The 27325-nt window shown below is 47.4% G+C and overlaps 1 protein-coding gene across 2 annotated transcripts; it reads left to right on the plus strand.

The window, feature by feature from the left end:
* The first annotated feature begins 5634 nt into the window (after positions 1-5634).
* DRD3 (dopamine receptor D3) lies at positions 5635-19842 on the plus strand. 2 transcript variants are annotated; one of them, XM_036393049.1, is made up of 7 exons: positions 5635-5739; positions 7991-8282; positions 13270-13382; positions 14577-14719; positions 15802-15998; positions 16918-17263; positions 18097-19842. In XM_036393049.1, the coding sequence occupies exons 2-7, from the start codon at positions 8001-8003 to the stop codon at positions 18291-18293; spliced, it is 1278 nt and encodes a 425-aa protein (XP_036248942.1). In that variant the 5' UTR covers positions 5635-5739; positions 7991-8000; the 3' UTR covers positions 18294-19842. The 2 variants fall into 2 exon arrangements, with proteins under 2 accessions (XP_036248942.1, XP_036248950.1); XM_036393057.1 differs by lacking the exon at positions 5635-5739 and adding an exon at positions 7858-7900.
* The last annotated feature ends 7483 nt before the right edge of the window (positions 19843-27325 follow it).

A 27325-nucleotide genomic window follows, 5' to 3' on the forward strand; every position in this document is an offset into this window, starting at 1 on the left:
CTGTAGCATTAAGGGATGGACTGAGTGATAAAATCAATTTGCCCCACTGCAGATGAATTGCAGCATTTCAGACAAACCCCAGGATTTCTCTCTCCCTGTCTGAACCCCAGGAAAGCCATCATAACCCAGAACCCTCCTAGGACCATACCTGGACAAGCAAGCATGGAGGTGCTGGTCACACATCAGCACAGCCCCCTTGGCAGGAGCAGCCAAGCCACTCTGCCACCAAGCCATGAAAGCACCAAGCAATAGTTCTCATAATTCCCACTCCAGCAGACATGGCTATCACAGGAAATTATTTTAAAAACTGTTCTCTGAAATAAGCATAAACAAGCATGTCACTGACCTGCAGTCAGCTGCATCTGTCTGCAAATGCTTTTCTAGGCTCCAGTTTAGCAGTTACAGGGAGGGAAACAATCCCTCCTGTATTCCCTGTGGTGGCAATAAGCTGTAAGGAAATCACTCTGATGTTTTGCTGGGGACAAGATAGTGGAGAAGCATCTGCAAGCTCATGGATTTAATGATGATGGGAGGAAGAAAGTCTTTCAGCCCAACAGATCCTCATGCTCTGAAATTTAGGACCTGCCACCCCATGTCACAAAGCTCTGGATTTTGTGGCACCTCAATGCCCACCACAGCTCCCAGCAAGGGCAGCTCTGCAACCCACAGGAGTTCAGCCTTCCCCAGGGATTTGGGCAGCAGTTGCTTTGCCTTTTCCTAAGTCCTGGCCCTATCAAGCTGGCAAGGCACCTGTAGAGTTTTCAGCTTCTTGTGTTTTCTTGGGTCTTGAAATTCCCTCAAAGCTTTACAGAAGAAAAGCTGTTAGCACGTCTCTGCTAAGTCAGTCACAATCTGAGCCCTGAACACTTGTGGCAGCCCTGCCCAAGGCCTGTGCCTTGAGTCCTGCCTGGAAAGGCTTGCTCCAGGTTGCCCAAGGGCAGCTTTTCCAAACTTCCAGGGAGTGACCACTGCTTTGCAGGATGGGCTTGCCAGCTGGGAGATGTCCAACATCAGTCAAATTACATTTTTTCTTCACTCCAATTCTCAGTCTACATCTCCTTTGATGCATTCACCCCTTCATGCTGCCAAATAAGCTCCAGGACAGGAGTTTGGGCAAAGCCATGACAGGGGCTCCTTTGGTCCTGACAGCAAATGCAGCTTGTGCTGCTCACACCTCTCACCACCTCCTTCTCCAGGCTTACCAGAGCCAAAACTTCATGTGCTATTAATTTTCCTGCTCTTAATTTTTTATCTCTTGCCTGCACAGGCTCCTTATAAAGCCAGACAGTCTTGCCTCCAAGGGGATTTACAATCCAGCATACTGAGGTCAACAGCTTGACTTCACAGCTGCTTTTGGCTTCCAGGATGCTCCATGGCCTTCACAAGCCGTGGTGTGACGGCTCAGGGCTGAGGTCTCCCCAGTGCCCCTTGGCTCAGAACTGCATTAGGAGCCTGAGCTGACCATAAATACAGGCTGCTGAGTTCATGATCTCATGCGTAAAAGGAACGTCAAGTCCTTTAAATCCTGTTTCCTCTCCCTACGTTTTAGATGACAACTACCTGAATCCATACATTTTCCCACCCACTCCTTTTCATCAGACATTTCTCTCTTTGGTCCATTTTCAATCTGTTTACATGGCTTTTGGGAAGATATTTTAGTGACTGTGTTTTATCACAGTGCCCAGGCTTATTTGGGTTTATGTCTTTGGACAGTCTCCAAAGGACTTCATTCAAGCGACTTAATTAGTAACCATTAATAAAATGTATAAACAGCTGCTTAGGAGAAAATCAGATCACAAGCCCAAGTATTTTAATAAGGCCATTAGTCTGCAATTATATGTGAGACAGAAAAGTGTTATGAAACCATCCTGCACCAGCCTGGAGTGATGTCTGAATAAACATCAGAGAAATTTAGGTGCTGGCATCCTCCTAAGTTCCTGGCACTGATGGTGGTACTGCAAAGCTGCTGCTCTTCTTGGTGCCCTCTGCACCTTCTCTCTCTTGAGTGTCTGGAGTTAGGATGTGTGCAGGGACTCAAGGATTGCAAGCACACATTTGTCAGCTACATTAATGGTTCATAAGCCATTAGCCCTGTGAGGCCTGATCTCGAAAGCATTCCTCTAAAAAATATGACTTAGCATGCTTTGGAGAGGACTCTTTGGGAAAGGCCACCAAGAAATACCTCAAGAAATACCCACTCTCAAACTATCCTCCAGCCAAAACACCTATAGACTTACCTGGCCAGCCTATGGCAAAGTGAAGAGTGAGGAGCTGGGGAATCAGCATTAGTAGGGAAGGACAGACAGGTTTGGGGACTGGACAGGATGCTGAGACTGTGGCTGGAAACCAAAGGAAGAAACACGAACACAGGCTGGAGAGATGCACAAGGGAACAGGAGTGCACAAACCCTCACTGGACAAACAGCACAGAGGAACGTCAGGACTGACAGCCAAGGAGGTGGGGAAATATTGAGAGGGAACACTGGCATTTATCCAAGTTATTTGAAATTTTCATCAAAGAGCTGGAAGGCACATAGGACTGAAAAGGAGAATTAAGGAATTGCTCTTGGAGGTGAGTGCAAAGAAACAGGCTGGGAATTAATCAGGTTTGGGAACTATGGCACCTCTCCCCTTTCTGCACATGGGACAGAAAGCCTGGGAAGGGGTGGGGAAACCAGGAGTTTCAGCAATGCCTGTTGGCATATTCTTTTATTCTGAAGTTCTAACAACTTACTACTGACCTGTTTCTCTGCCTTGCTCCAGTGATACCATGATGTGACAACCAAGGCCTGCAACATGTCCAGTGTTTAACAAGGGCAAATATACACCACACACTTGATTTTGGGGTAGGGAGGAGAGAATTTTATGAGAGAGACATTGCACTAACTACTGTATTAAAGAAGTTGTACTGTTAATAAAACCCACTGAAAATATCACAATCTAGATTGCTTATGCAAATTTAATTCAGCCTTGCCTCTGTGTGTGGTGCAATCTAGTCTAAATTAAATGATCGCAAAGATTATTATCTTGCTCCACAAAACCTCTACTGCAAAGCAGACACAAGAAAGTCATTCAGTCCCTTCCCCAAAGAGCTTCCAGTCTTTGGAAAACCAGACAAGGGGGTGTGAAGGAAGCCATTCCAGGAAGGAGGTGGGAAGGGAGTACTTAGGATAATGAACTTCAATAGAACAGAAGCATTTGCAACTAGATTATTTTTGGAGAATTATATTTGGACAAGAGAAGCTTCCATGAACACCTTGTAGAAGCCTTCCAATGTCTAAAGGGGCCTACAAGGGAGATGGGGACAGACTTTTTACAAGGGCACCTAGTGACAGGACAAGGAGGAATGGCTTTACACTGAAAGAGGGTAGGTTTAGATAAGATATTAGGAAGATATTGTAAGGAACTGGAACAGGTTGCCCAGGAAAGCTGTGAATGACCCATCCCTGGAAGTGTTCAAGATTGTTGATCTTGAAGATTGAGTGTTAAGGTCTCTCCAACCCAAACCAGTCTATGATTTTGTGAGTCTATGATTTTTTTTTCTTCCTGGAGTCAGAGTAATATTAAAAAATTAGATAAAAATAATTAAAAGCAAGAAACAAGTTTCACAAGGGAGACACCACTAGGGGATCCAGTGACACACACAAGGCAAGGCAAAGGGAAAGTTTCAGCACTGGAAGATAAAAATGTGAGGCAAAACAATGGTGATCTTGTGGTTATAGCAGTGCGTTCCCCCTGCTGCATCTCCCTTACCTTCTAGGAGGGCCAGGCAGTGTCTCTTTATCAATCTGTGGTTAGCTGCTACATCAAACAGCTGGCAGCAGTAACTGCAGTAACCATCACCCTAGAGCCAGTGTGAGCACTTCGCCAGCCACACTCCTTTGGGAATTGCCCACAAACAAACTGCATTTAAAAACTGCTAAAATGAAGTTAAAATGCCTCCATCTCTCTGTCAGCCCCCCTGTGAGGAGTGATGCTCACTGGGCATCTGCACCCAGCCTGTGACTCGCAGAGCCCTCGCCAGTCAGGATGAGCATCACGGTGTGTGCTTTCCTCTCCAGCTTTAACCACACAAGTGTGGCTGTGTTGGACTCTTTGCAAGATCACAGCCAAAAAGCCTCTGCTGGACATGGGTAGGAGGACTTCCCCCCTTCCTGGACTGCCCCTGACACCGCCAGTGATTGCATTTCCCCAAAAGAGAGCAGTATGGTTCAGCTGGCAGCAGAAGTTCGACTGTACAAATATAATGTAAGCACGGTAAATGTAGTCCATGTCACACTGTTTGGGGGCTCCCAAGGGAATGAAGGGGCTGGAGAGCCCTTCACGGGTCATTTGGTCTCGAAGCCTTGCAGCTATATCCTCCAGCAGGACACATGTGCCCTACGGACTGGGCAGTGACTCATCACACACCTCCAGTGCCATCCACAGCCATAGGGCAGTCACAGCCTTGGGTAAAGGCAGTGGTGCTGATTAGTCCCATCAAAGCCTGTAGGGGCATTTTCACCATCACCAGCCAGGCAAAAGATGGTACTCTCACCCCTTGCACCTGATGGGTATGAGGGCTTTCTACAGCACCTCTCCCTCGTACCACTCACCCACAAAGAGCTTAGCCTGCAAAGCTGCAGGCAGGAGACATGGTCCAGGAAGGCCAAGTCCCAACACATCATTTTGAAGTAAATTCTTAAAAATAGGTAGATAAGCTCTGCTCTCCACAGGATCTCCTCTTTTCCTTGCCCACATACAAGCCAGCCTGTGGCCACTCTGACTTGTGGGTGCATAAAGAGGAAGGGCACTTTGCCTCCTCCTGCTAGGGCCACAGGTCCTACGTGCAGCGAAGGGGAACTTCAGCCCTGCTGCTGAGCTTCCTGTACCCTCCTGACAACTCCCTGCAAGCCCCATTTGCTGTGCCAGAGTGGGTGGTGGGCACAACCCAACCTCAAGAGAGAAGATCCACTGGCATCACTCGTACCCCAGTGACCACAGTCTGAGGAGAACTATGCCTCAGAGGACTCGATCTCAGACCTCAAGGGAAGCCACATCGCAGAGATGTGGCAGGGTTTGTAGCTGTGCCCTGGCCATTCGTGCTGTGCCTACTGGCAGTGGTCCCTGGAGAAGGATGATTCCCAATATTAGTCTCCTTTCCAACTTCCTCCTCGCTTATCAGCACTCCTTCATGCCAGATTTAGGGTAGTTTATTTAAAGATATATCTTTTTTAAACCTCCCCCTTCTTAAAATCATCTCTGCTTTGATAATTTTTTTCAACTGTTTGGTTTTTTATTTTTGCTTTTTTTTTTTTTTTTAAGTGACAACTTTCTGTGTGCTGGGCAAGCAGCTCCGGCCGAGGCATCTCCCCGCGCTCGGCCGCAGCACCGGCGCCCCGGGGCCCCAGCTCCCCGCTTCGCCTCCAGGCAGGAGCAGCTCCATCCCTCAGTCAAACAAGCCCTTGGCTGCGGACCCCGGCGCCGGACGCCTTCCGCGACCCCTTGGGCAGAAGGGCAACCTCCCGGACACCTGAGGCGGGCACGGCGAGCGCGGCCCCGGCCCCGCTGCCCCTGGCCGGGCACCGCGGGGTCCCGGGGCAGGGGGCGGGCGGGAGGAGGTGGCCAGCCCGGTCCCGCCCCGCGGCTCCGCGCCGGGAAGGCGGCGGGAGGCAGCGGGTCGGGCCGGGAGTCAGCGGGACCGGAGACCTGAACCGGGACCGAGCTCTGCTCGGTGGCGGCACGGCCCGACGGGCCGGGGGTAAGTCCTGGCTGCTGCCTCCCGCTCCCCTCCCGCCCGGCGCCGGCAGTCCCTTTTCCCGCAGCTCCCCGCCTCCCTCCCTGCCCGGTTTTCCCCAGCCCCCGGCCCCCGAGGCATTGCCGGGGCACACGGCAGCCGGGCCCGGGGCACCACGGGGAGGGGCGCAGCTCCCGCTGCCCCTCGGGTGCGGGAGCCGCGGAACAGCGGGAGCAGAGCAGCGCCCGCGGCTGGAGACGAACACAAAGCCACCGCCACATCTGGACCCCCCGCTCGGACCTCGAACCCTTTCCCGCACCCGGATCTGCCGTGCGGGCCGGGACAGGCACCCGGACCCCTCCGAAGCGGAGATACACGGGAGGAGCGTCCCTTTCCCCCCCTTTCCCCTCCCTCTGCTCTTCCCCACGGGTGAGACCCTTGTCCTCATGGCAGGTTGTCACGCCGTTACCCGGGGTGGTGGGTGTCCTGCCACCGCTCTGTGAGGGTATCCAGGTACACTGGTACGTGCCTGGATTGGCAGCACCCTGGCCAGGTGCCAGGTGTGGAGTGAGCAGGACTTGTGGGGGGGGGTGGGGGGGGGGATTGACATAGTCCAGGAATGAGGGACCTGGCAGGGCTGGGAGGGATCTCAGTAGGGAAGACTGACTTTGGGGTGAGAGTCAAAAATAGTGCTTGTGAATATAAGAAACAGAAGACAAGACAGGAAACCCACAGCCAAACTGTGTGTTGGGATGCCTTACGCCTTCTGGTTATGTATATTATTGGTGATGTTTTGTTTATTCCCTGTTCTGGCCATGCTTATCACCTAGGCAGCTGCTTTTTCCTGCGCTACAATACCAGCCTTTCCTGGCTCCAGACAATACAGAATTCCCAGAGTGGGAACTGTGTCTGTGCAAGGGACACAGTAAAATGAATCCTGTCTTTGGGTGGCTGCAGCTCAACTGTTTTATGAACAGTCCTGGACCCAGCAGCAGCACTCATGCTACAAGAGATCTTCGTGATCCAGTGGAAAGCTTAACTTCTTTGTCAGGGTCAGGCAGGAGAAAGATAGAGACAAGCACAAGCCATAAGAGATTGTTTCACCCCTGTTCTGAGGGATCTGTGTTTACAAGACATGGGGAAGGTCAGTTTCCATCTCATTCAACCCTTGTCCTCTCCCAGCTACAAATCATCAGGGGAAAGTAGCAACACTTTTAAGGATGAGTTTATGCCAAGGGGTTGGAGCAATTTATACCCATTGCACAGCTGTGCATCACAGATGCTGCTATTCAAGGGGTGAGGTGAAACAGAGTAATATTTACACCACTGCTATTGCAATGTTTTGTCCTTGCTTTTCATACCTGTCATACTGATGATGAGTTCAGCAACAGGAGCAGTAGCAAAGGAAAAAAAAGATACAAGCCATTAAATGTCATGGAACAACCTCGGTACAGCAGCTTTCATATTTCTGGAAAAAAGATCTTCCTCTTAAATCAAGAAAGGGTAGGTTACTGAGAACAGACTTAAATCTATTGTAAGAAAAAGAAATGCAGAGCACCCTGCAAGCATCCTCCCATTATTTCATCCCAAACATCAAGCTGGTTTGCTTTTCAGCACAAGAAGCATATCTTCTGGCCAGGCATGGAAAACACAGAGCACCGTATGGATGGAATGGGAACAGCACCAGCAGTCAACCCTTTACAAGGCAGGCAGCGGTTGGGACATGCTACAGGAAAAGAGGAATTCTGGAGGTGGAGCTTGCTGCCAGTCTGCCAAGCACTTGAGTGTGTGAACTTATTGAAGGCATTTTTTGATGAGAGAAAGAAGAGGATACTTCCCAGAAGAAAATATATAAGTTCCAAATTTTGGCCAAGCCCTAGTATGTTTGGGTAGCTGTGATGGGTCTTGCTCATCATTTCAAATTGTTGTCTTTCAGGCTGCACTCTTGCCCAGCTGACTTACACTGTGGTGTTTCTCAAAACCATTGTCCACTTTCCATACAGCTGCATTGGTTGGTAAGATCCATCTTTCACATGCACACAGGAGGTGAAATCTTGCATTCTTCTCTTGGCTTAGATTCAGTGAAGAACAGAACAGGCCAAGGAAGTCTTTAAGCAAAGCTCTGCCTGTATATGAGCAGAAAAAATACCTTTCTGATTGGCTTGGAGAAGAATTCATACAGAAAGTATAAAAATCGTACCAGTACCCACAGGGAGTTCTGTTTTCCACAGTCATTGCAGAGCTCTGATTTTCAATCCTTTCTTTCTCTTTGCAGTGGCAGCCCCATGGCCCTCTTCACCAGAGCCGGCAGCCATCCTAACGCAACAGACCCCATTCCCTGTGGGGCAAACAGCACCACAGAGCCTGAGCTGCCCCATTCACACGCCTACTATGCCCTCTGCTACTGCATCTTGATTCTGGCCATCATCTTTGGGAACGTGCTGGTCTGCCTGGCTGTGCTGAGGGAACGCACCTTGCAAACCACGACCAACTACCTTGTGGTGAGCCTGGCAGTGGCAGATTTGCTGGTGGCTACTTTGGTGATGCCATGGATGGTGTACTTGGAGGTGAGTACCTCTCAGGAATGATCAGCAGAATTTAACCACACCACTGCATGCGTGGTCATGTTCCTAATGAAGGCTGTAGCAGCATTTAGACTGATCTGTGGGGAGCAGCCCTGGAGGTGTCCTGCAGGCTGTGTACTGCTTGGGTGTGCTGCATGGAGTTATTAAAAAAAAGGTATAAGAGTGTGTGTGTGTGTGTGTGTGTGTGTGTGTGTGTGTGTGTGTGTGTGTGAAGCCATCCCAGAAAGATAGAGTTAGACTCTTCAGTTTGATTGCAACTAAAAAATATTATTAAAAGTCAAGTTTTATTTGAGACTGGAATAGTCTATCAGCTCAAGTGCATTCCAATCCTTAATGAAATCACATTATGCTTTGCTTTAGAAAATACTTGGCACTCACTCTTGCTCTGGACAGGGTGGGACTGAGGCACATCTGTGGAGCAGCCTCTGCCCCATAAAAAGCCTTGGCCATGATTTGTGAGCACAACAGTAGGTCCATTTCCTAGTTGTGTTTGTAGACCCATTCAAGACTAATTTCCGTCTGAGGAGCTTGGATAATCAAAGCAGCTGATGCAAGAGTCATCCAGACAACAAAGAAAAGAACTCATACACATCCCAAACCAAACTACCAATCCTAGCATTGCACAGGACTTCCTATAAAACTGGGCTGTAGGACTCCAGAAAGACTAAGATTTAAAAAACAGTCCAAAAAGCCCCCAAGTTTTTCAATATTTGCTGCTGTTTATGGATCAGCAATGCCATCAATGAAGCAGAAATGGCATTATGCTTCAATACACCATGAGCCTGGAAATTGCCAAAAAATCATTCAGTCCCTAAAACTGTGTAGAATACCTATTCATCTACTGAAGGTTTGCCAAACCAGAGTTCAGAACTGGCCCTTATTTATGGAAAAGCTTAAGGTGGATAAATGCCTCAGATTTAAATGCTGCTTGTGAAGTTTGTGCTTTACACTCCATTTTTAGAGTCATCAGTGGCCATGAAATGTGTTATTTTATCAATCATGCAAACCAGAACTGTCTCTTTCTGAGAAATCTTTTGGGAAGGCTGTGACAGAGCAGAAACAGGAACATTTTATAGCCTCAAAATCCTCATCTCAAGGAGGTTTCTGGCTCAGAAGTGCTGTTTAACAGTGTCTAGCAATCTTCCAGGGGCCAACTTGTAGGTCTGGCACACCAGTATTGCTGCCCTCTTCTTTACTGATCCCTGGTGCTGTGACTGCTGAAGCTCACCAAGGTTTCCAGCACAGTGGCATCAGGGTATCCTCTCCACTGGAGTTTGAGGGCATTAAACACCATCATGCCATGTAGTCATTGCATAGATGGAGGAGGACATGCAGCAGCATGGCTGGGAACGCCCTCCTCAGGCTTCTCACAACATCCAATTCTACCTCCAAAGGGGAAGAAAGCTTCAGGAGAAGGTTGTCACTGAGGTCTAGTCTGCTGAGACTGTGTGGGAGTCACACTGTCCCTCATCTCTCACACAGGAGCAGTGAGACCTAAGCTGCTCTGTGAGCTCCAGGAGCTCTGCTGGACTGGTGTCAGAGGGAGGACAGAGCTGAGTTACTGCAGCTCAGCAGTGCTGACCACGAGTGCTCTCTGTACTGCCACTGTGCAAACCCATGAGCAGCCATCTCACAGCTGCAGGAGCCGGCAGCAGCCCCAGGCATCAGCTCTCAAGAACAAAACCCTTCAGGGAGCCTGCTTAGATGCACCACTACTTTCATGCCTGCCATTTCCTGATGCAACTTGGCTTCCTACTTTCCCATCCATGTGCTCCTCAATGCAGCATCACCATTCGTGTCTGAATTGTGGAGATTCTGTTGTTTATTTTAAGAATTCAGGAGACTGGTGGATAAGCATAAGTTTAAAAAAATAATCATTGGGCATTCATTAACTGGAAAGCTTCTTATAGAGTTTGGAAGTTAAAATAATAACACCACAATTTTGTAGATAAAGCAGACTGGTCATCAAGGAAGATTAGGTGAAAACCTGACCTGAATAGTCTATAGGGATCTTGAGCCCTGTGTTTGATAGAGCCAGATTTCACCCTGGACACTTCTGCTGCATAATCACTGAGTGGTAATGAGAGATTGTATTAGCTCATCTCTCTGTAGTTTGCTCTCATCAGCTGTAAGAGATTAATATTTGACCATCCACCTCACCAGGTGATATGAGGATTCATTCAGTTAATACCTGGGATACCCTTTGAGATTCCTGGACAAAAAGCACCAGAGGGATAAAGAAGAAGTACCCTGCCAGCACATGAAAACCAGGAATGCAGACGAGCAGGTTCTAGCTGTTGTAGCAAAGATGATTAGAAGAGAGCAATAAAAGGAAGATCAGAAATAGAATTTTTAAAATGTTGAACAAGGCATATAATAAAAAGGCTTTTCTTCACTGGTAAATTCTGGAATAAATTCTGGGTTCAAATACCCCACAGGTAAATATTAACTATTTCACCAACTCCAGCAGAGCTACTCCCCATTTCAGAAGTGGCAGGTGGAAGTGAGAATAGGTTTTAAGCCCAAACATTTTGATCTGTCAAGCATCCTCTTACACAAGCTGCAGTCTAGTATGCAGGTGGTGAGATGTGATAGCATCATCCTGAGAGGCCTCACTTCTGAGCCATCCCCACCAGCACCTTCTTCAGTTTTAATGGTTCACATTCTTGACCTCAGCATTTTAACATGGTCAGGGCCTTGGAAACTCCCTCAGTTAAGTGCTTGTTCATCTGCTGGGTTAGCAGCAGCTGGCTTTCATGTGAACACCTGCCACTGGCTTGGTGAAATTTTCTTCAGACTCCACAGCTCATAAAGAAACTGCCTTGCTTTTTACCTCAAACTGCAGAAATATCCCTTACTGGGTCCCACTGCAAAGGCTTCCAGCAATTTTTTAATATATTTTGAGGTGGTCAAGCAGATCTCAAAATCTGAAACTAAAGTAAAAGCAGTGTAGTGTTTCTTAGGAAGCTGAACCTACCTGTTAAGGTCCCTAATCTCAGATGGACAGCCTTCAGACTGCATGTCTTGTAGCTCATCTGTGTAGAAAAGCTCAATAGTTTTGGTTTGACTTTTTCCCCTTTACTTACTTTTTTATAAGAAAACAAAGGAGCACCTCCATTATCAAGAGAACTGGAGAAGAAAGCACAGTTCCCTTCTGCATTCTGCAAGCCAATTCCCATTTCCCTCCCCTGTATTCATTCAGGATCAGAGGGTCTAATAGAAGACTGACTCATTCAATACCTGATTTCTGAAATGTAGCAGCTGGGTCCAGCAGAGAACACCCAAAAGACACAGCTCACCGCAGCAAGTTCCTGTGCCCATGTGTGGGAATGCTGCCACTATCAAATCATTTACATTTCTCGGGATTATTTCTTAAACAATTCTCACAGACTGAATTTTGTGTTTGTACAAGTGCTTTTCTCTGCAGGGGGCTGCATCCTTCCTAGGCACCAACACTTGCAGTGCTGACCCACTGCCTGAGAAGCCAAACTTACTTGTGGTACCTTCTCCAGTATGGTCTGGGATACTTATTTTTTGAATGGGTTTTGAAGAGCTCCTAGGATGGATCCTACACAGACTTACCAAGCAACTTGCTCCACTGTACCACTGTCCCAGTCAGAAAAGTAACCTTCATAACCAGTTTGCACCTTTCTTCCAGCTCATTCCTGTTGCCTCTTGTCCTCCCACCGCACTACTGCTGTCACTGCTGTGAAAAACCCAGCTCCATCTTCTTCAACCTTTTCAATAGCCTCCCACTAGGCACCAGAGGGCTGTTAGTCTCCCACCCCTCAAAGCCATCTCTTTTCCAGACTGAAAAAGTCCTGCTCCCTTAGCTGATCCTCACAGCTGCCCCGGCCCCTGTGGATTGTTTTGGTGGCTCTCCACTGGACTCACTCCTGTTAATCAATGTTTTTCTTCTACTCATGCCTCAAAATCAGGTGCAATATTCCAGATGTTGTCTAAATGTGAGGAGAGAAACCAGAAACTAGTGGCAGTTTCTGATTGCTTCCCAGGACCCAGATGAAACAGCAGGATCTACAGGGCTGAAGGCTAAAATCCAGGCTCTCTCCCAAGCATGGACTTTCCCCCTTTTTTCTCTCCTACTCCCCCATTCGGCACAGGACTGGGTTTGTTTGCAGCTGAACAAGGAGACAGCCTGCCCTCCATCTCCTACAAGGAGTGGGCACTGAGGCAGACCACCTCCCTCAGAATCAGGCTGTCATCCCAATCCCAAGGACAGCAGGGCCACACAGTGCTTGGAACATGCTTGTCAATCAAAAAGGCTGTTGTCAAGAACTCAGTGCCTGCTCCAAAACCCACTTCTCTCCATTGCTAAGACTGAGCTTAGGCTGCGGCTGAGCTTTCACAACCACACACTTCAGATTAAAAATTCAAAACAACCAGAACAGCTTGGTAGCAACTCAAACTCCTTTATCTGAGTAGCTTGTGAGTTCTCACTCAGATCTAATAATCAAAATCTGTAACTGAGATAAGAATTCAAATAAGGTTTTTGAGAAGCCTCAGTCTCAGATCTCAGTTTCATACATAAATGCAAAAAATTTGCAGCACTTTTCCAGCTCGCTGCCTGCGAGAGCACTCTGGCAGCTAAGCTGAGAAAGACTTTCAGCCCTTAGATTTTCTCAGATAATCATTAATCAAAGGATAAATACAGTGATAGCAAATTTAAATCAGTTTTTCATGCTAGGCCTTGAGAGAAGGGATAGCTGCTGTTTCTTCTACCTGCCTCCCTCTGTAAGAGCACATAAAGGATTGAAATTAAAGTGAGGCTCCTTCTCCACGACCTACTGCTGTGTTATCTTGCACACAACACTGGTGCCTCAGTTTCCCTCTGCCCATCACTGTGGAGCTCCTCCAAGCTGCTGAGATACTTGGAGGAGAGCAGCTTCTCACACATAACTTGTCAGGACCTGGTGCAGAGCAAGGCTGACAGTTTGTGTCACTGGTGCAGGTGACTGGAGGGGTCTGGACGTTCAGCCGTATCTGTTGCGATATCTTCGTCACCATGGATGTAATGATGTGCACAGCCAGCATTCTGAACCTCTGTGCCATCAGCATTGACAGGTAAGACACAGCAGCATCCAGGGGTACAGCCTGGATATGGGGGTCAGCCCTGTGCCCCAGTGGGGCAGGGACAAAGAAGTGGGGTGAGCACAGACAGCATGAGTGTCCTCAGGACAACAAACCCCTGAGGTCTGTCCCTGCCACTACTGCTGTTGATGTGGCTCTGCAAGAAGAGGCCTGCACTGGAGGGCAAGGAGACACAAGCAATAAAACATCCCCAGCAGATAGTCAACCATATCCTCAGGCTTCTTAAAGGCATGAACCACAATTGGTCATCCAGCTCCCAGTGAGTGTCAAATAGGGTTTCTCCTTCTGGAGATCTCACTCATGAAGCTTTAATAAACAAAATCCTGCCATATTCACAGACAGAGATGAAGATTATTGCTGTGTAATCTTGAGCTTTGCTCTGGTTTTCTGCATTTTAAAACTGAGCCTATTTTAAGCAATGCTGAGGGCTGGGAGCCAAAACCTTGTCACATGTGATCCTACTGGGACCAAGGAATGAGAGAAGGGAAAAATACTGCATGCTGTACCTTTGTAATGTGCAGTTCAAGGATAATAATGCAAGGCAGCTCTCAGTGCTGCTTTGGTCTGGTGTTCCTCCATGGGAATCTGTATCCCCATTTCAGTTTGGCTGTCTGCAAGACACAGCCCCCAGGCTCTCCTAAAGATGAGACTCCTGTAGCTTCCAAATCCTTGCCCTGCTGGGGCAGCATCTCCTGGAGCAGCCCAGCAACTGAAGGTCCTTGACAACCTGCCCCCAGGCAACCCTCCGCCTGTCAGGCTAACACCAGACCAGGCAGCTGAGACAGAGTTTAGTAGTTTGTGGTTACTCCAGAGTGCTCTTTCACAGCATATAACTCTAGGGCCTTGAGGGTTAGGGACTTCCTGGGGTGTCTTGATCCATCTGGTAGCCCAAACCTTGTAGCTTTGCATGCTGTGAGTTCTTCTGAGCATTTCTCTGCACTGCTGCCAGCTAACTCTGATTTCCTCTGTTCCTCCCCCCAATGCCCCACTTACCATTTCTACAAATTGCTGATCCCATCATCTGATTTTCTCTACTTTCCTCTTCTATTTCTTCACCACATTCACCATCATGTTCCCTGTGCTGCTTTCACTTCTCCCTTTAAAAACCTGTTCCTTTCCCTCCCTCCTTCCTCCATCTCCTCTTCCCGGAGCTGGTTTGGTCTGCAGATACACCGCAGTGGTGAAACCAGTTCAGTACCAGTACAGCACTGGGCAGAGCTCCTGCAGGAGAGTCTCTCTCATGATTGTGATAGTTTGGATGCTGGCATTTGCAGTGTCATGCCCTCTCCTCTTTGGCTTCAATACTACAGGTAGGTGATATCCTGAACAACAGCACGCAGGAGGGGTTGGCAGTGGAGCTGCCCTGTGTATGGCCAGGTCACTTAACATGGGTCTGCAGATTTGCCAAGTTACAGGAAATTTTAAGGAACTGAAAACCACACTATGAAGGGAGAGAGCAATCCGCATGTACTCAAGTCTATAAACTTGCCATTTGTTCACGTAGACAGTGACTGTCACTCTAAAGGGCAAACCTGCCTGCTCTACTGCCAAATCAATGCCCATCAAGGTGTCCAGGTCTTCAGATTCCCATCAAACAATCACTTTGAACACACAGAGCAAAACGTGCAGCACATACAGTGCACACACACACACACACTTAATGGCACCTTGCCGATATCCACAGGTTCAGAAGCACAGTTTTGACTCTGAAACTGTGCTTCTGAACCTGTGGATATCTTAGAAATGTGTACAGAACACATTTCTAAACAGCAAGGATTGCATATTAGCACTGCTTGTTAGAGACCTCCTTCCTATCCAGCTGGCCGCCTGCTTCCTTAACTAGTCCTTTGAGGAGGGCAAACAACTTAGCCTCCACCTTGGAAGCAGGTTGGTCTTTTTCCTTTCCCTTAGCTAGGGCAGCACAGTCTCCCTGGAGGCAGAGGAGCAGGGGAGCCTTCCTTCCCACTGAGTCACAGGCAGAAGCTTCTGCCCCCATCCATCCTCTCTGCAGTGCTTGAGGCAGGAAAGGGATGGGAGTGGGAAATTCTGCTGCCCCCCTCTGCCTGGTTCAGACAGATAGGAGTGAATGCACACTGCATCTAGACAGCTCAGACGCTGTCAAAGGAATAGCAGAAAGGGTGGGAATAGACATGAGAGAACAGCTGTTGGACAGAAAAGCAGGCAAATGCATGCTTGCTAATGGTTGTTGGCCCTGTGTTGGGTTCATTTTAAGCATCACTTAGGTAATTGGGTAAGCCAGAGCATACTCTGCACTCCTTAGACTGCCTTTGCCCCCAGCCACCTTCTGTCTTGCTTTGCCAACACACCAGAGCCTCCTCGTACTAAACTGAAATCAGCTCAGCCACTCCTCTCTCTCTCTTCTCCTCCCCAGGGGATCCCAGTGTCTGTTCCATTTCCAACCCTAGTTTCGTCATCTACTCCTCTTTGGTGTCCTTCTACCTCCCCTTCATGGTGACCCTGCTGCTCTATGTCCGGATTTACCTCGTGCTCAGACAGAGGCAAAAGAAGCGAACCCTCACCCGGCAGGGCAGCCAGAGCGCCAGCACCAAACCGTGTTATGCACACCAAGTAAGAGCCACATGAACCCACTAGGAGCTGTCAAAAAGGAGAGGAATGCATCATCTCTTCTCCTCAAAGGGTTAAAACACAGAACAGAAAGCATAAGGAGGAACATGACATGTTTTCATCCCATCCCTTGCTCATACACCATGATATTTGAGGCACAGACGCTCCAGTTAAATCCTTTTCAGACCCTTAAAAAGAGGATATTCCCTATGTATCTCCAGCCTCTAGAAGTGGCTAGTAGAAAAGAGCACAGCCTACTTCAGTATTTCTTCAGAGCAGGGTTTTCTCAGCCATGCATAAGTCTTCATTTTTTGCATAATTTCTTCATTTATTGATTTTAATGTCTTCATTTATTGATTTTTGCTCTATGAAGCTTCACTCTCAGGGCTTCACAGGCTTTAACATCTGTTATTAAAATAAAAAACCCTCTTCATCTGACAGACTTAACAGGTCAAAATACTCATGGTGCATGCAACATTTGTTCCACTGACCTTTCTAGATGAAATATCTGCAACCATGGGAACCAACACAACAGTTTGAAAGGAATTACCTGATCATGCATATCCACTCCTTTACCCATTTTTGCACAGTAAAGCTACATTAAAAGGGTGGGGATGCTAAGGGGAGCAGGGCCACTACAAAAATACAGATGGAAGGTTAGCAGAGCAGGTATTCCTGCTCTTACTGTTCTCATGCTTCTCCTTGGTGGGATGGAGGCAAACTGTTGCCAGCTGCTGGTTAACCCCCAGGTCAGTGCAGAGGACATGGTGCAATATAAGATGCAAGTGGATATAATAATATCCATATTATAGATATAATATAAGATGCAATAAGGATAACTCCTACAACTTCCCTCATCGTCCTCTGGCCCAATGAGCAGTTTGGATGGTTTCCAGATCCTCTGTGGCATCATCTTTTGCAGGAACACATGGAGAGGAAAGCTTTGCCAAACAGATGCCAAGGCACCTTTTCCCCCTGTCTCTCGCTCAAATGCACAGGCCAGGAGATGTCTACAAAAAGGAAGTTGCTCACTGTCTTCAGCCTGCAGCGGTACCGAAGCTTCTGCCACGAAGCATCCCTCACCAAGGCACCAGGGACTACCCAAACCAGCAGGTGGGAAGAGAGGAGGAGGAACATGAAGGCAGCAGTGGAGGTACGGAGGCTCAGCAATGGTGGTACACTCAGCAGCTTGAGGCTGTCCCAGCAGCAGCCCCGACTGATCCAGCTGCGGGAGAGGAAGGCTACGCAGATGCTGGCAATTGTCCTGGGTGAGTGAGAGCCATTCTGCCTGTGGGGTGCAAGGGGTGATGGTTTGGGACTTCCAGGAGCCTCCTAATACAGAACCTCCTAATACAATATGGAGATTTAATAAAAAAATGCAAGCTGGGCCTTGGCTTCAGCTGTTACTGCTTCACAAACTCAGGATAGACAGTAGTGGAACATTTAGGGATCTAGAATAATGCTCCCAAATGTTGAGAGCCATGTATGTTAGTGTTTTAGTAAACTATGTTTTGTTACCCTTGTGTTTAAAATCAGTGGCCAACAAGCCCTGCTAGAGGGAGCAACAGCCAATACCTTTGCTTTTCCTTTTCCTTTGTTTTACTATTGCAAGGCTGGAACAATCCTAAGTTTCCATACATGCAGAAGCTCTTAAATCTGATTACAGAAAGGGAAACTGAGGCAAGGAGCCACAGAGGAGCTTGTTCATACATCTGGGTAGAGAAGCTGGGACACTGCTGTCCCTGTCACCTGCTGTGGTCACCAGATGCACTGTTCCCCCCCATTAACTCAGTAGTAGCAGGAAAATAAAGCAGCCCTCATCCTAACTGATTAAAGCATCTGAGGCTTTCCCTCAAAGTTGTGGCCACTTGCTTTTGTCTGTCATCAGACCACTTCTGAAGCCCCATACATTCACAAACCTGGTCCCAAGGAGCCCAAACTTTTGCCAAATCTCTCTACGTCAGGAATAAATGTGGCCTTCAGTGTTTGTGAAATACAGAAATAGTGAGGGGCTGGAGGGAGAGGTCCCCCTTGCAGGCCCCTTTCCAAATAGTTGCTGGTCTAAACTCACGGATTGTTTTCTGCCTCTCTCTAAACCCAGGGGCATTCATAGTCTGTTGGCTGCCCTTCTTCTTGATTCACATCCTCAATGCCCACTGCCCATCCTGCCACGTGCCTCCAGGGCTCTACAGTGCCAGCACCTGGCTCGGGTATGTCAACAGTGCCCTCAACCCCATCATCTACACAACCTTCAACACTGACTTCCGCAAAGCCTTCCTCAAGATCCTCTGCTGCTGACTGTGGGGCCACACTGGGCTGCACGGGTCTGCAGCAGCCCCGTGGGGGGAGAAGAAGACAGGGACAAGCCAGCAAGTCCCTCAGTGCTGGACACAGCCCTGGGTGTGCAGCACATCAGCCAGCACAGTGCATCGCTGCTGGGCGCTGACAGGCTTGCAGGGCACACGCGACCCAAACGCAGATGGCATCCCTCATCTCTGCTGCCTACGTGCTGGAAGTGCATTTGCCCTCCCACAGCTGGAACCTCAGCCTGCAGAAGGCACCCAGCTCATGCACAGCAGTCCTAATAAGAGGACAGAATTTGAATTCTTTGATAAGGATCCTGATCTCTTCAGTCAGGAGCCAAGAGTGAAAATTGGACAACAAAACTTAGAAAAGGAGCACCGATGGAGAAATAACAACTTTCCTGTTGTTTCCATCAAAAGGTTTGCCTGTAAAACTGGGTCAGTCTAAGTGCTTTGAGAAAATCACCCTAGCTGCAAATGAAATCTTCCCTTGTGCTGCCAGCTTGTATTTTACTGCTCCTTGCAAGCTAGAGAGGCGGCTGCTCTCCCTCACATGACAAGTGCAACACTACCCCAGGGTCCCCTCTCCTCCTGACCCAAGGACCAGTGATAGATTGGCCATTACTTAACTACCACACACCCCAATGATCTACAGGGGTCACCAAGAGAACCAGGCTCTTGATAGCTGCCATAGATTCAAACCTGTTTTTTCAGCTGGTTGCATGCACCTTGTCTCCAAACTTTTTCACAATCTCCTTGGAACCAATCTTCACCTGTGCTCCTCTCCTGAAAGGAGCACTGCTAGATTTGGGGTTTGTACCACCTGGCTGCTGCAATAACTCCAGTTACAGCCCATACCTGGGGGAGAGCTCTTTCATAACATTCTTCCCAGTAAGAAGGGACATTTGCCTTGGGATCAGCTCCAGCACTCTCCCTGACGCCCCTTGCCAATACTCTTGTCATCACATATGGTATCTGTGTATCCCAGCATCCAGGAGCTGGCCAAATACAGCCTGACCATGGTCTCCTTTCCTAGCAGTATTCTACAAAGCCATCTCCAGTAGTTCCTGGATGAAAAAAACAGTCCTGATGTACCGTAAGCTGGTCTCATGTCAGGGCATTCTAATGCTCTTCCCCTCATATAGAAAAACCTGGCATGGGCCAGAGAGCCTCAGCTTGGTTCTCCCATTTTGCCCCCTTGCTGTACTGGATCAGAGGCTTCAGCTCTCACTGCCAGGATTTGGTTTAGTTGTGCTGTCAGCCATGCTCGTTTGATAGCTTTGGGCATAACTCTGTGTGCTGCTCCTGCCTGTGTCCATGCCACAGCTCCTCCATCTGGGAAGGGCTTCCTTTCCTTCCTAATATGAGGCCAAGGCCATTGTTCTCTGCCTCCAGAGCACATGCCAGAGCTCTAGCTGCTGCTTTGGTTTGTCTGGGTTTTGGGAGGAGGATCTTGTGGAGAGCATGTGTCATTTGCCTGGGCAGGTGCCCTCCATACTGCATTGTAACTGCCTTAACCCAATAAAACACAAGTGTAATTGGAAGTTTTGGTATCTTTGTGATTAATGTACCTCCTTCCATAAGCCTTTCGTCATCTGTAGCCCTCTTAACACTTTCCCTGTAAAAAATTATCATCCACCCAGACACCTGCAAGAAGTCTTTATTATTACTTGCATTTTCCTTGCAACTGGGAAAGAAATCAAAGGCTTCTGTAAGCACTTCCAGCAGATGAATTCTGGAAATACAGTCAGTTTCCCAGCTACACCAGGCAGACATGCAGTAGTGTTACTCTATCTGCTCAAAGATGCTGGATAGCACAGGAGGCACTCAGCACACAGGATGGAGGAGGTATGAATCAAGTGAACCAACCTGTGGACAGATTGCCACTCAAGTAATTCTCATTAAGATGCTTCATAACAGAGATCACCAGTCCAGTTGCTTTATGTAACAATTGTCAGTAAGGAGGAAATTAAAAGATCTTTTAAAGGATGACTAGGTCCATTTCAAGACCGGGCCTAGCTTCTCTCAGGGGTCAGCTTGATCTTGAATTTGAACCAGTTCTTCAAGGAGTGATCCCCAAGATGATTCAGGATAGAGGTAAGAACAGGAGGTGTCGCAGAAAACTAAGCAGCATTTTCGTGTCCACACAGCTATAAGGGATGGGGAAAATTCTGTATCTAAACACATGGTCCTTTCTTTACTAAGATCTGAACTACCAGATCACAGAACTGACTAGGGACAAAAAAAAAAAAAAAAAAAAAAACCAGCACAAAACCCTCACACAATTACAAAAACTCAACTCAGAACCAAAACAATCTCTGTCTCCTCCCTCAAGTGCTGCTTGAGCACCATGCCCAGTTTTCCTCTGTCAATACGATCATAGGTGATCCTATAGAAAATGCCAAGGAACAGAAGCAATTACAGGCACAAGCAGTTGATGCCTCTCCACCCTCTCCAGCAAGCCAGAGAGATTGCTGAGGGCCCCCCCAAGACACACCCCACTCATTATTTACAGCAGAGTGATCTGCATTCTCCAACTGCTCAATGTCTCCTACTAACCTTAATTTTCTACATTTTCCTCCTTGGTGTTTTGTTTTCCCTGACTCCACAACTGGCCGGGAGAGGTGAGCTGTGACACTGTGTTCTATGGGGACTCATTACATGTTGATATTCACATTAGAAGAGCCTTGGGATAATGCAGAAGCCTCCTCTCCTGCAGAGAGGAGAAGGGAGCTCGGAGGCAGCCCCAGGTGCTGTGGCAGCAGGGCTGGGCAGACGTGCAGATGCAGCACTGCAGGGTGTGCTCACCTCCACCCTGCCCCAGCAGGCGGCTGCAATGGGGCACCTCAGGGCCCCTGTGCTGCAAGACATTTGTGAATGAGAGAGCAGCCAGGAAGCAGCTCCACCGTGGCTGAGGAGAGTTAAGACCCTTTGGAGATGAAGAAGAGCCGGCAACACTCACTGGGAAGATCAGCCCCACCCCCCCACAAGGTACAAGGCAGCCATCCAAGTGCTGCCTGTCTAGACACGTTTATAGCACACCTGAGAAATGGACTGAAAAACACCATTTATCCCCTGCATCCACCATCTCCCAGCTCACAGAACCATGAGCTGTGGCTCAGCTGCAGGAATGCAGATCAATGAGCCACTGAGCCCACATATCCCACAGTTTGCTATTCCACTGTACCTGGAGCTCCCCATTTGTGACAGATGTGCCACATGTTGCATGTGTTAAGCTTCAGGTCTAGGACCAAAAATGCAGGTTACCCAAGTCACTAAAATCCTAAATGGTACCAGACACTGAACTGGAGCCATCCAGAGTTAAAACTAAAAGCTCTTATGTTGAGTTTTACACTGTAAAATACAAACAGAGAAGAAACCATGAAACATTCTACCTCGTCAGAGGCACAACAGGCACCAGACCATACAAGAATCTTTAAGCAGAAGAGCACAAAGGTCCATGGGGCAGAAGATAAAACAATCTTCCATGAGAAAAAAGCTGGTTCCTGGAAAGGCAAGGAATTTATGGAGGAGGTAGGTTTCACCTACCATCAAAGACCAGTGCTCTGCAGGTGATACTGCTCAGTGAGTTTTCTGCAGGTACCTTGCAGCAGCTGTTGGACATGTTGTTGTAACAGTCCCAGCTGCAGATATTAAAATCCACATTTGCCAGACTACAAGGACAAAGCAAAGCCTTGCAGAAAAATCACACTTCTCCAGGTAACCCTCCTTAGGTCTCTTAGGGGCTGGGCTGGCCTGGCCAGATACTCAGCTGAGCTCAGCTGGACCCCACTGTGGGGCTAAGCACAGGGAGCTTCCCCCTTGGGAAGAGAAGGGAGTGCACCTGGAGTCTGCCTCTCTGAGGGGAATTGGAGTGGCAGGGGGTTCTCTGTTCCCAGCTGGGGCCAGCACAACCTGCTCAGGATGGCAGCTCCCCTGGAAGACAGAGCTTGGCTGCAGCTGTTGCTGATGTTTTCTGAAGAATGTCTAATCGATGCCAGCATTTCAAGGCAGGATCAACAGCCTGCAGGCTGCTGATATGGTGACACTCAGAACTACAAATAGGAATTATGGACAACCCAGAGGACAGCAGTAGCAATCTGATTAGTTTCAGCTAAGTGTGTGATGATTTGGTCACAAAGTGACAGACCCTGGCTGTCAAATACACCTGCAAATACACCTGGCTCATCTAACAAGAAGAATGGGCTCATCAGTTCTTTCTCTGACCAATGCAAGTATCCCAAATCTGCATGAGCATTTGAATGAGACACTGAAGTGTGTTTTTCCTTTTCTAATGATAATAATGAATTCATATTGACATAACAATGTCATCTCCTGGCAGTATTTTGCCACCTGTCCTTCTGCCTTATGAGCAAAGGAAGGCTCACAAGACTGTAGGAATTTCAAGGTGTGAGGGATTCAAAACTGTATTTCTTCAAAGTCAGCATCATCTGCTAAGTATCTCTTGCTGAATGACATTGAACAGGATGTAGAAGATGCATCCCAGACCAATGCTGCCTTTCAATCTCAAAAGCCACCGATCCAGTTATTCTCTGTTACTCCCCACATAGTCAATCTTGACACATAGTAGTGACCTTCCTTGTTATGCCTTCACGGCATCACTCATGCCACCTTTCCTTGGTTCCTTACTGCCTCAAGTGTCAGATCAGGAGCCCACCAACTCTGATGCCAACCACACCTTTCTTCAACAGGGATAGATTTTCTCTGAGGCCCAGGCCTGGTATTTTCCTGAGCTTCCTTTGTGATTCTGGGAGTTAATCTCTTCCTGCCAGACACTGGTCTCATCCCTGAATGCCTCTAGAAATGTGAGGCAAAGAAAACCCCTGGGGCCAAAGAAGAAAATGAAGATAATTAAAAATTAATTTCAGTATAATGATGTAAGCATCTCAGTGAGACAAGCATTAGGCTTGTTGTATCTTTGGTGATGTGGGGAAGACCTTACTGGCTTCCTGCCCTGGGGACTCCTGTCAGTTTTAATAAGTTTTACAGCACAGCTGTGAGCATGGCAAATTGAACAGCCCAAATAAAGACCACTTTTCACCGGACAGAAGCAAAAATGCATTTCTTTCTGCCATCCCATGTCAGGGCAGAAGGGCTGTGGTGCAGGTGGACTGCTCACCTTGCTCTGCCGTAGGTGAGAGGCAGCAGCCTCTGTGTCTCTGTGGGGGTCAGGTCAAGGGATGTGACCAGATGGTTGTTGCTACAGGACTCCCTTGAATATTTGAGATGGCACTGGCTGTGAGCAACAGGGCAGCCAGGTACTGGAGTTGAGTCCAGCACTAAGTACCTCTGTCAGCCTCAGTCCTGAAGGCTACCAGCATTGCTCTGTGGCCTTTTGCCTTTTTGCAGCCATTACTGACTTCCCTGAACCACAACAGAACACTTCTTCCTCCTCAAGATGTGCACAAAACAAGGGATGGAAAAAGGCACATGCCAGTGGCTTCTGCAACTTGATGTTGGCAGTGCTACCCACAGACACACTGCACAGCTCCCACTCCTTTTTTTTGCTTGCCTTGCCAAATCCTAATCATCCTGTTTGCCTATGTTCCTTCCTCCCAGACGCTCCATCTCCTGTTCCCTTTCTTGAAGAGGCTGCATCTCTTTAAAGGCTTCAGCTTCCTGCCAGTCTGTTCTCTCATCCCAGTTCAGCTTTGTCTGAGGAAAGCATCTGGCTTTCCTAAGGGCTGGTTTCTTCAGCTGTTATTTAGCACAAAGTACCACTGAAATTGACATTACTTTATCGATGGTTCCATTCTGGCCCAGGAAGGGCAGTATAAAAAAGCTCAAGACAGATTCGTAGACTCTGCTGACTTCCTGCATGATGCTGGCTGCATCAATACCTCCCCTGATTGCCTCATCAAAAGGCAAACCAGATGTTCTCCTGTGGAAGGAGGGAGCTGTGAAGACAAAGCATTGCTACAAAGCCACCTTCGTGTCATGCATTGCAACACATCCACCAGCTCAGAAAGCCAGCCAGCTCAAGAGCACAAGGTGTCACACATAGAGCACAGCAATGGGTCCAGGAACTCTGGCCAAAGGACCTTGGAACCCTCCTTTCTTTGTGAAAGTTTGTGCTGGGCCATTGCATATAAGTGCCATAGTTTTAGGTCTTTTCTTGATCAGCACCCTGCAAATCAATCAACTCTGCAGGTATGGGCAGTAAGATACACCTTGTCCTGCAGAGCCTCTGGCATGAACCACTGCCATTGCTTCTCCCAGTGCATTGACCACTCCCTTGAGCCAGAAAATGCTTTACACAGTAGCAGAAGCATAGGGAAGACAGAAGGCTGGTTAATCCCGAGCTGTCTGGCAGATGCAAATGCCTTTATTTATAATTCCTTTACCTTTGGTCCTCACTTAACAGATTACTAGATTTTCATGCTCTAGAAGCTTGAAATAATCCTGGTTAACCACATAACCCCTTCTCATCCAAAACTGCTTCCCAAAGAGCTCTGCAAGATGTTCAGACACACAAATAGCTGAGAACAGAGCAGGCTTTCTCCAAAGATTTTGCAATGATGGGCAGTAAAAGCAAGGCCAGGAGCTGAAGGAGCTGTGTCAGCATGACAGAGCATCCCACTGTGTTGCTCCTTCACATGACCAATGTAATTGAAACATACAGACAACAGATGTAGACTTAACCAGGCAGTTCATCATCACCTCATTGTGAGGCAGGAAAGGTGTTGCTTTTCCAAGTCAATGTGTTCCCAGGGAGGAGATTGTGCACTGTGACAGACACTGTTCACATTGGCAACATCAACAGGGAAGCAAGGACATTTTAGTGCACCATTTTTGTCCCAGCACCAACTTTTACCAGTCTAGATCCAACTTCTTGAAGGGATTTAAATTCATTCTCTTTTTGTTTGAAAAGTCCTGTCATGCCTACAGAATGTGCGTAAGAAAGGATGGTAACGTGCTTGAACATCTTTAATAGTCCAAAGGAGTGCTGCATTACCAGAAAGAGATTAGGTCCCTAGCGAATTATGTAGATCACTCCAGAGTACTACAAATAAAACCATTAAACTGGCCTGCACCATCATCTGTTTCATGCATGCCTTCCACATCACAGAGGAAACAGCTCTGAAATTACTGAGAGAACGGTTTAAACATTTTATTGGAGCCCTTTGTCTCTTTGTCTGCCCCCTCAGGTTGTGAATCAAAAACCAACAGGGTATGGGATTAAGAAAAAATAAAGCTACTCAATGCTTAAAAGCACCTCTGAAACACACCTGGATCAAAATTTTCTATGCATAAAAATTCCATGATCTGAAAACCCGCTGGACCTTATAGATGTAGAAATAAATTGAACACCCTGCTGGAACATTTCCAGTCTTGGTCAGCTCCTGTGATCCTGCAGAGCCACAGAGGAGCAGACTTAGAAACTGTCAGAGAAGGCTGGATATACACTGTGTGTGTGTCTTGGACACTGTCCTAGTGATTTACAGGATGGGGTCGATAAACAGTGGGGGGGGGGAATTAGAACCCTGAAGGAAAGAAGACTGTTTTGTAATAAGACAATTTGATTTTTTTTCCTTAATACGCTTCAAAGCATACCTTTGAAACTGCTAAAGAGTCTGCAACATTAAAATAGCTCTGGAAGAAGGAAGTTACTGAGCAGAATATGGATGAAGTGGTCAGAAAGACACAGGCCTTAACACGAGGCCCTGACAGTTATTCTCATCAGCATGAAAGGTTTTTCTTTATTTAGGGGAAGATTACACTAAAGGTTGCTAAGGAAAAGATAGTCAATGGTCTAATGTTTTTATAACACACCATCTCTTTTGTATTCTGCTCTGCTCTTTTATACTCTGCCCTTTGGGGATGGATGGCAGTCAAAGATGTTTTTGCAGTCTTCTGTGCTTAGTGAAGTTAATTTAGCACAGACATTTTTCCACTCGTTATTAATTTCAATTTTCACTTCTCCATGGAAAGTTTAGCTTTCTTCATGCAGTTTTCATCCACATATTAGGGCAAGAATTCTGTTTTTGAAAGAAATTAAGATCTCTGCCTGGAAATAGATTTAAAAACTTTCTAAGTTAGCATGAAAAATGTTGCTGATTTTTTACGGTGTGAACTAAGAGGACTGATATGTTGAGAAGTTGTATAAATACAACACATTAAGAAGGTTTCAGGGTTAGTGACGTTTGTGTTTGTTAGATACTGAATGATGTAGCTGGTCAAATTCTGCCCAGTATGAAATGGTTTACTTTGTGCAGCCGTGGTACACAGGTGCACACATATAAAAGCTAACCAGAGAACTGTAACAGGAAAGCCTAATGGGTAGGACTGGGAAAAAAACATAACACAGCAGTATGGAAGGACTGGAAAGCCAGAAGAAGAGAAGGGTTATTGAGAGTAGCCTGTTACTGGCACTTAGCTTAGCAGGCCACTAAGATCCCAGTACAGCTATGTTTATCCCCTGAGGACATCCAGGCTGGGAGATAAAAGAAAAATTATTAAACCCAAATGATTCACAGAAGTGGGGCAGGACGGAGAGACTGAGTGATCACAAGTAGCCCCCAAAAGGTATAAACAGCAATTCCAAAACTAGCAGTAAGGTTACCAACCTAATAAGTATGCAGGAAATGTGGAGGACACAACCACCTGCACCCCTTGTCCTGTGTGTCATCACAGAGCATCCATGACTGACCTGTTGGACATAACCATCCTGGTGCCTGAGGGCTGGGCTGACTCAGGCATTTCAGTGATTCAATATGTGGATACAGGAGTGTCAGTGAACGAGAAGTTTCAAAACCTGTCTCCTGCCAAAAGATTCTCCACAGGCACTTCCAACGTTGTAGAAACAGGCGCTGCAGAAACGAGCATTGCAAGGTCCCATGCACTACGACTGCATTCCTCTTGAAAGAAACATAAACCATTTTTATTTCATTAGAATTCTTGTCCTTTAAGATAGGCAGACCTTCTACCTCACACTGTATACCCAGGACACCATCTCCAAGTTTCCCAGTGCTGTATCAATTTTAACAACCACAAAGTACTACTTGG

This window comes from Molothrus ater, chromosome 2 (genome assembly GCF_012460135.2).
Source record: "Molothrus ater isolate BHLD 08-10-18 breed brown headed cowbird chromosome 2, BPBGC_Mater_1.1, whole genome shotgun sequence".
Lineage (NCBI taxonomy): Eukaryota > Metazoa > Chordata > Aves > Passeriformes > Icteridae > Molothrus > Molothrus ater.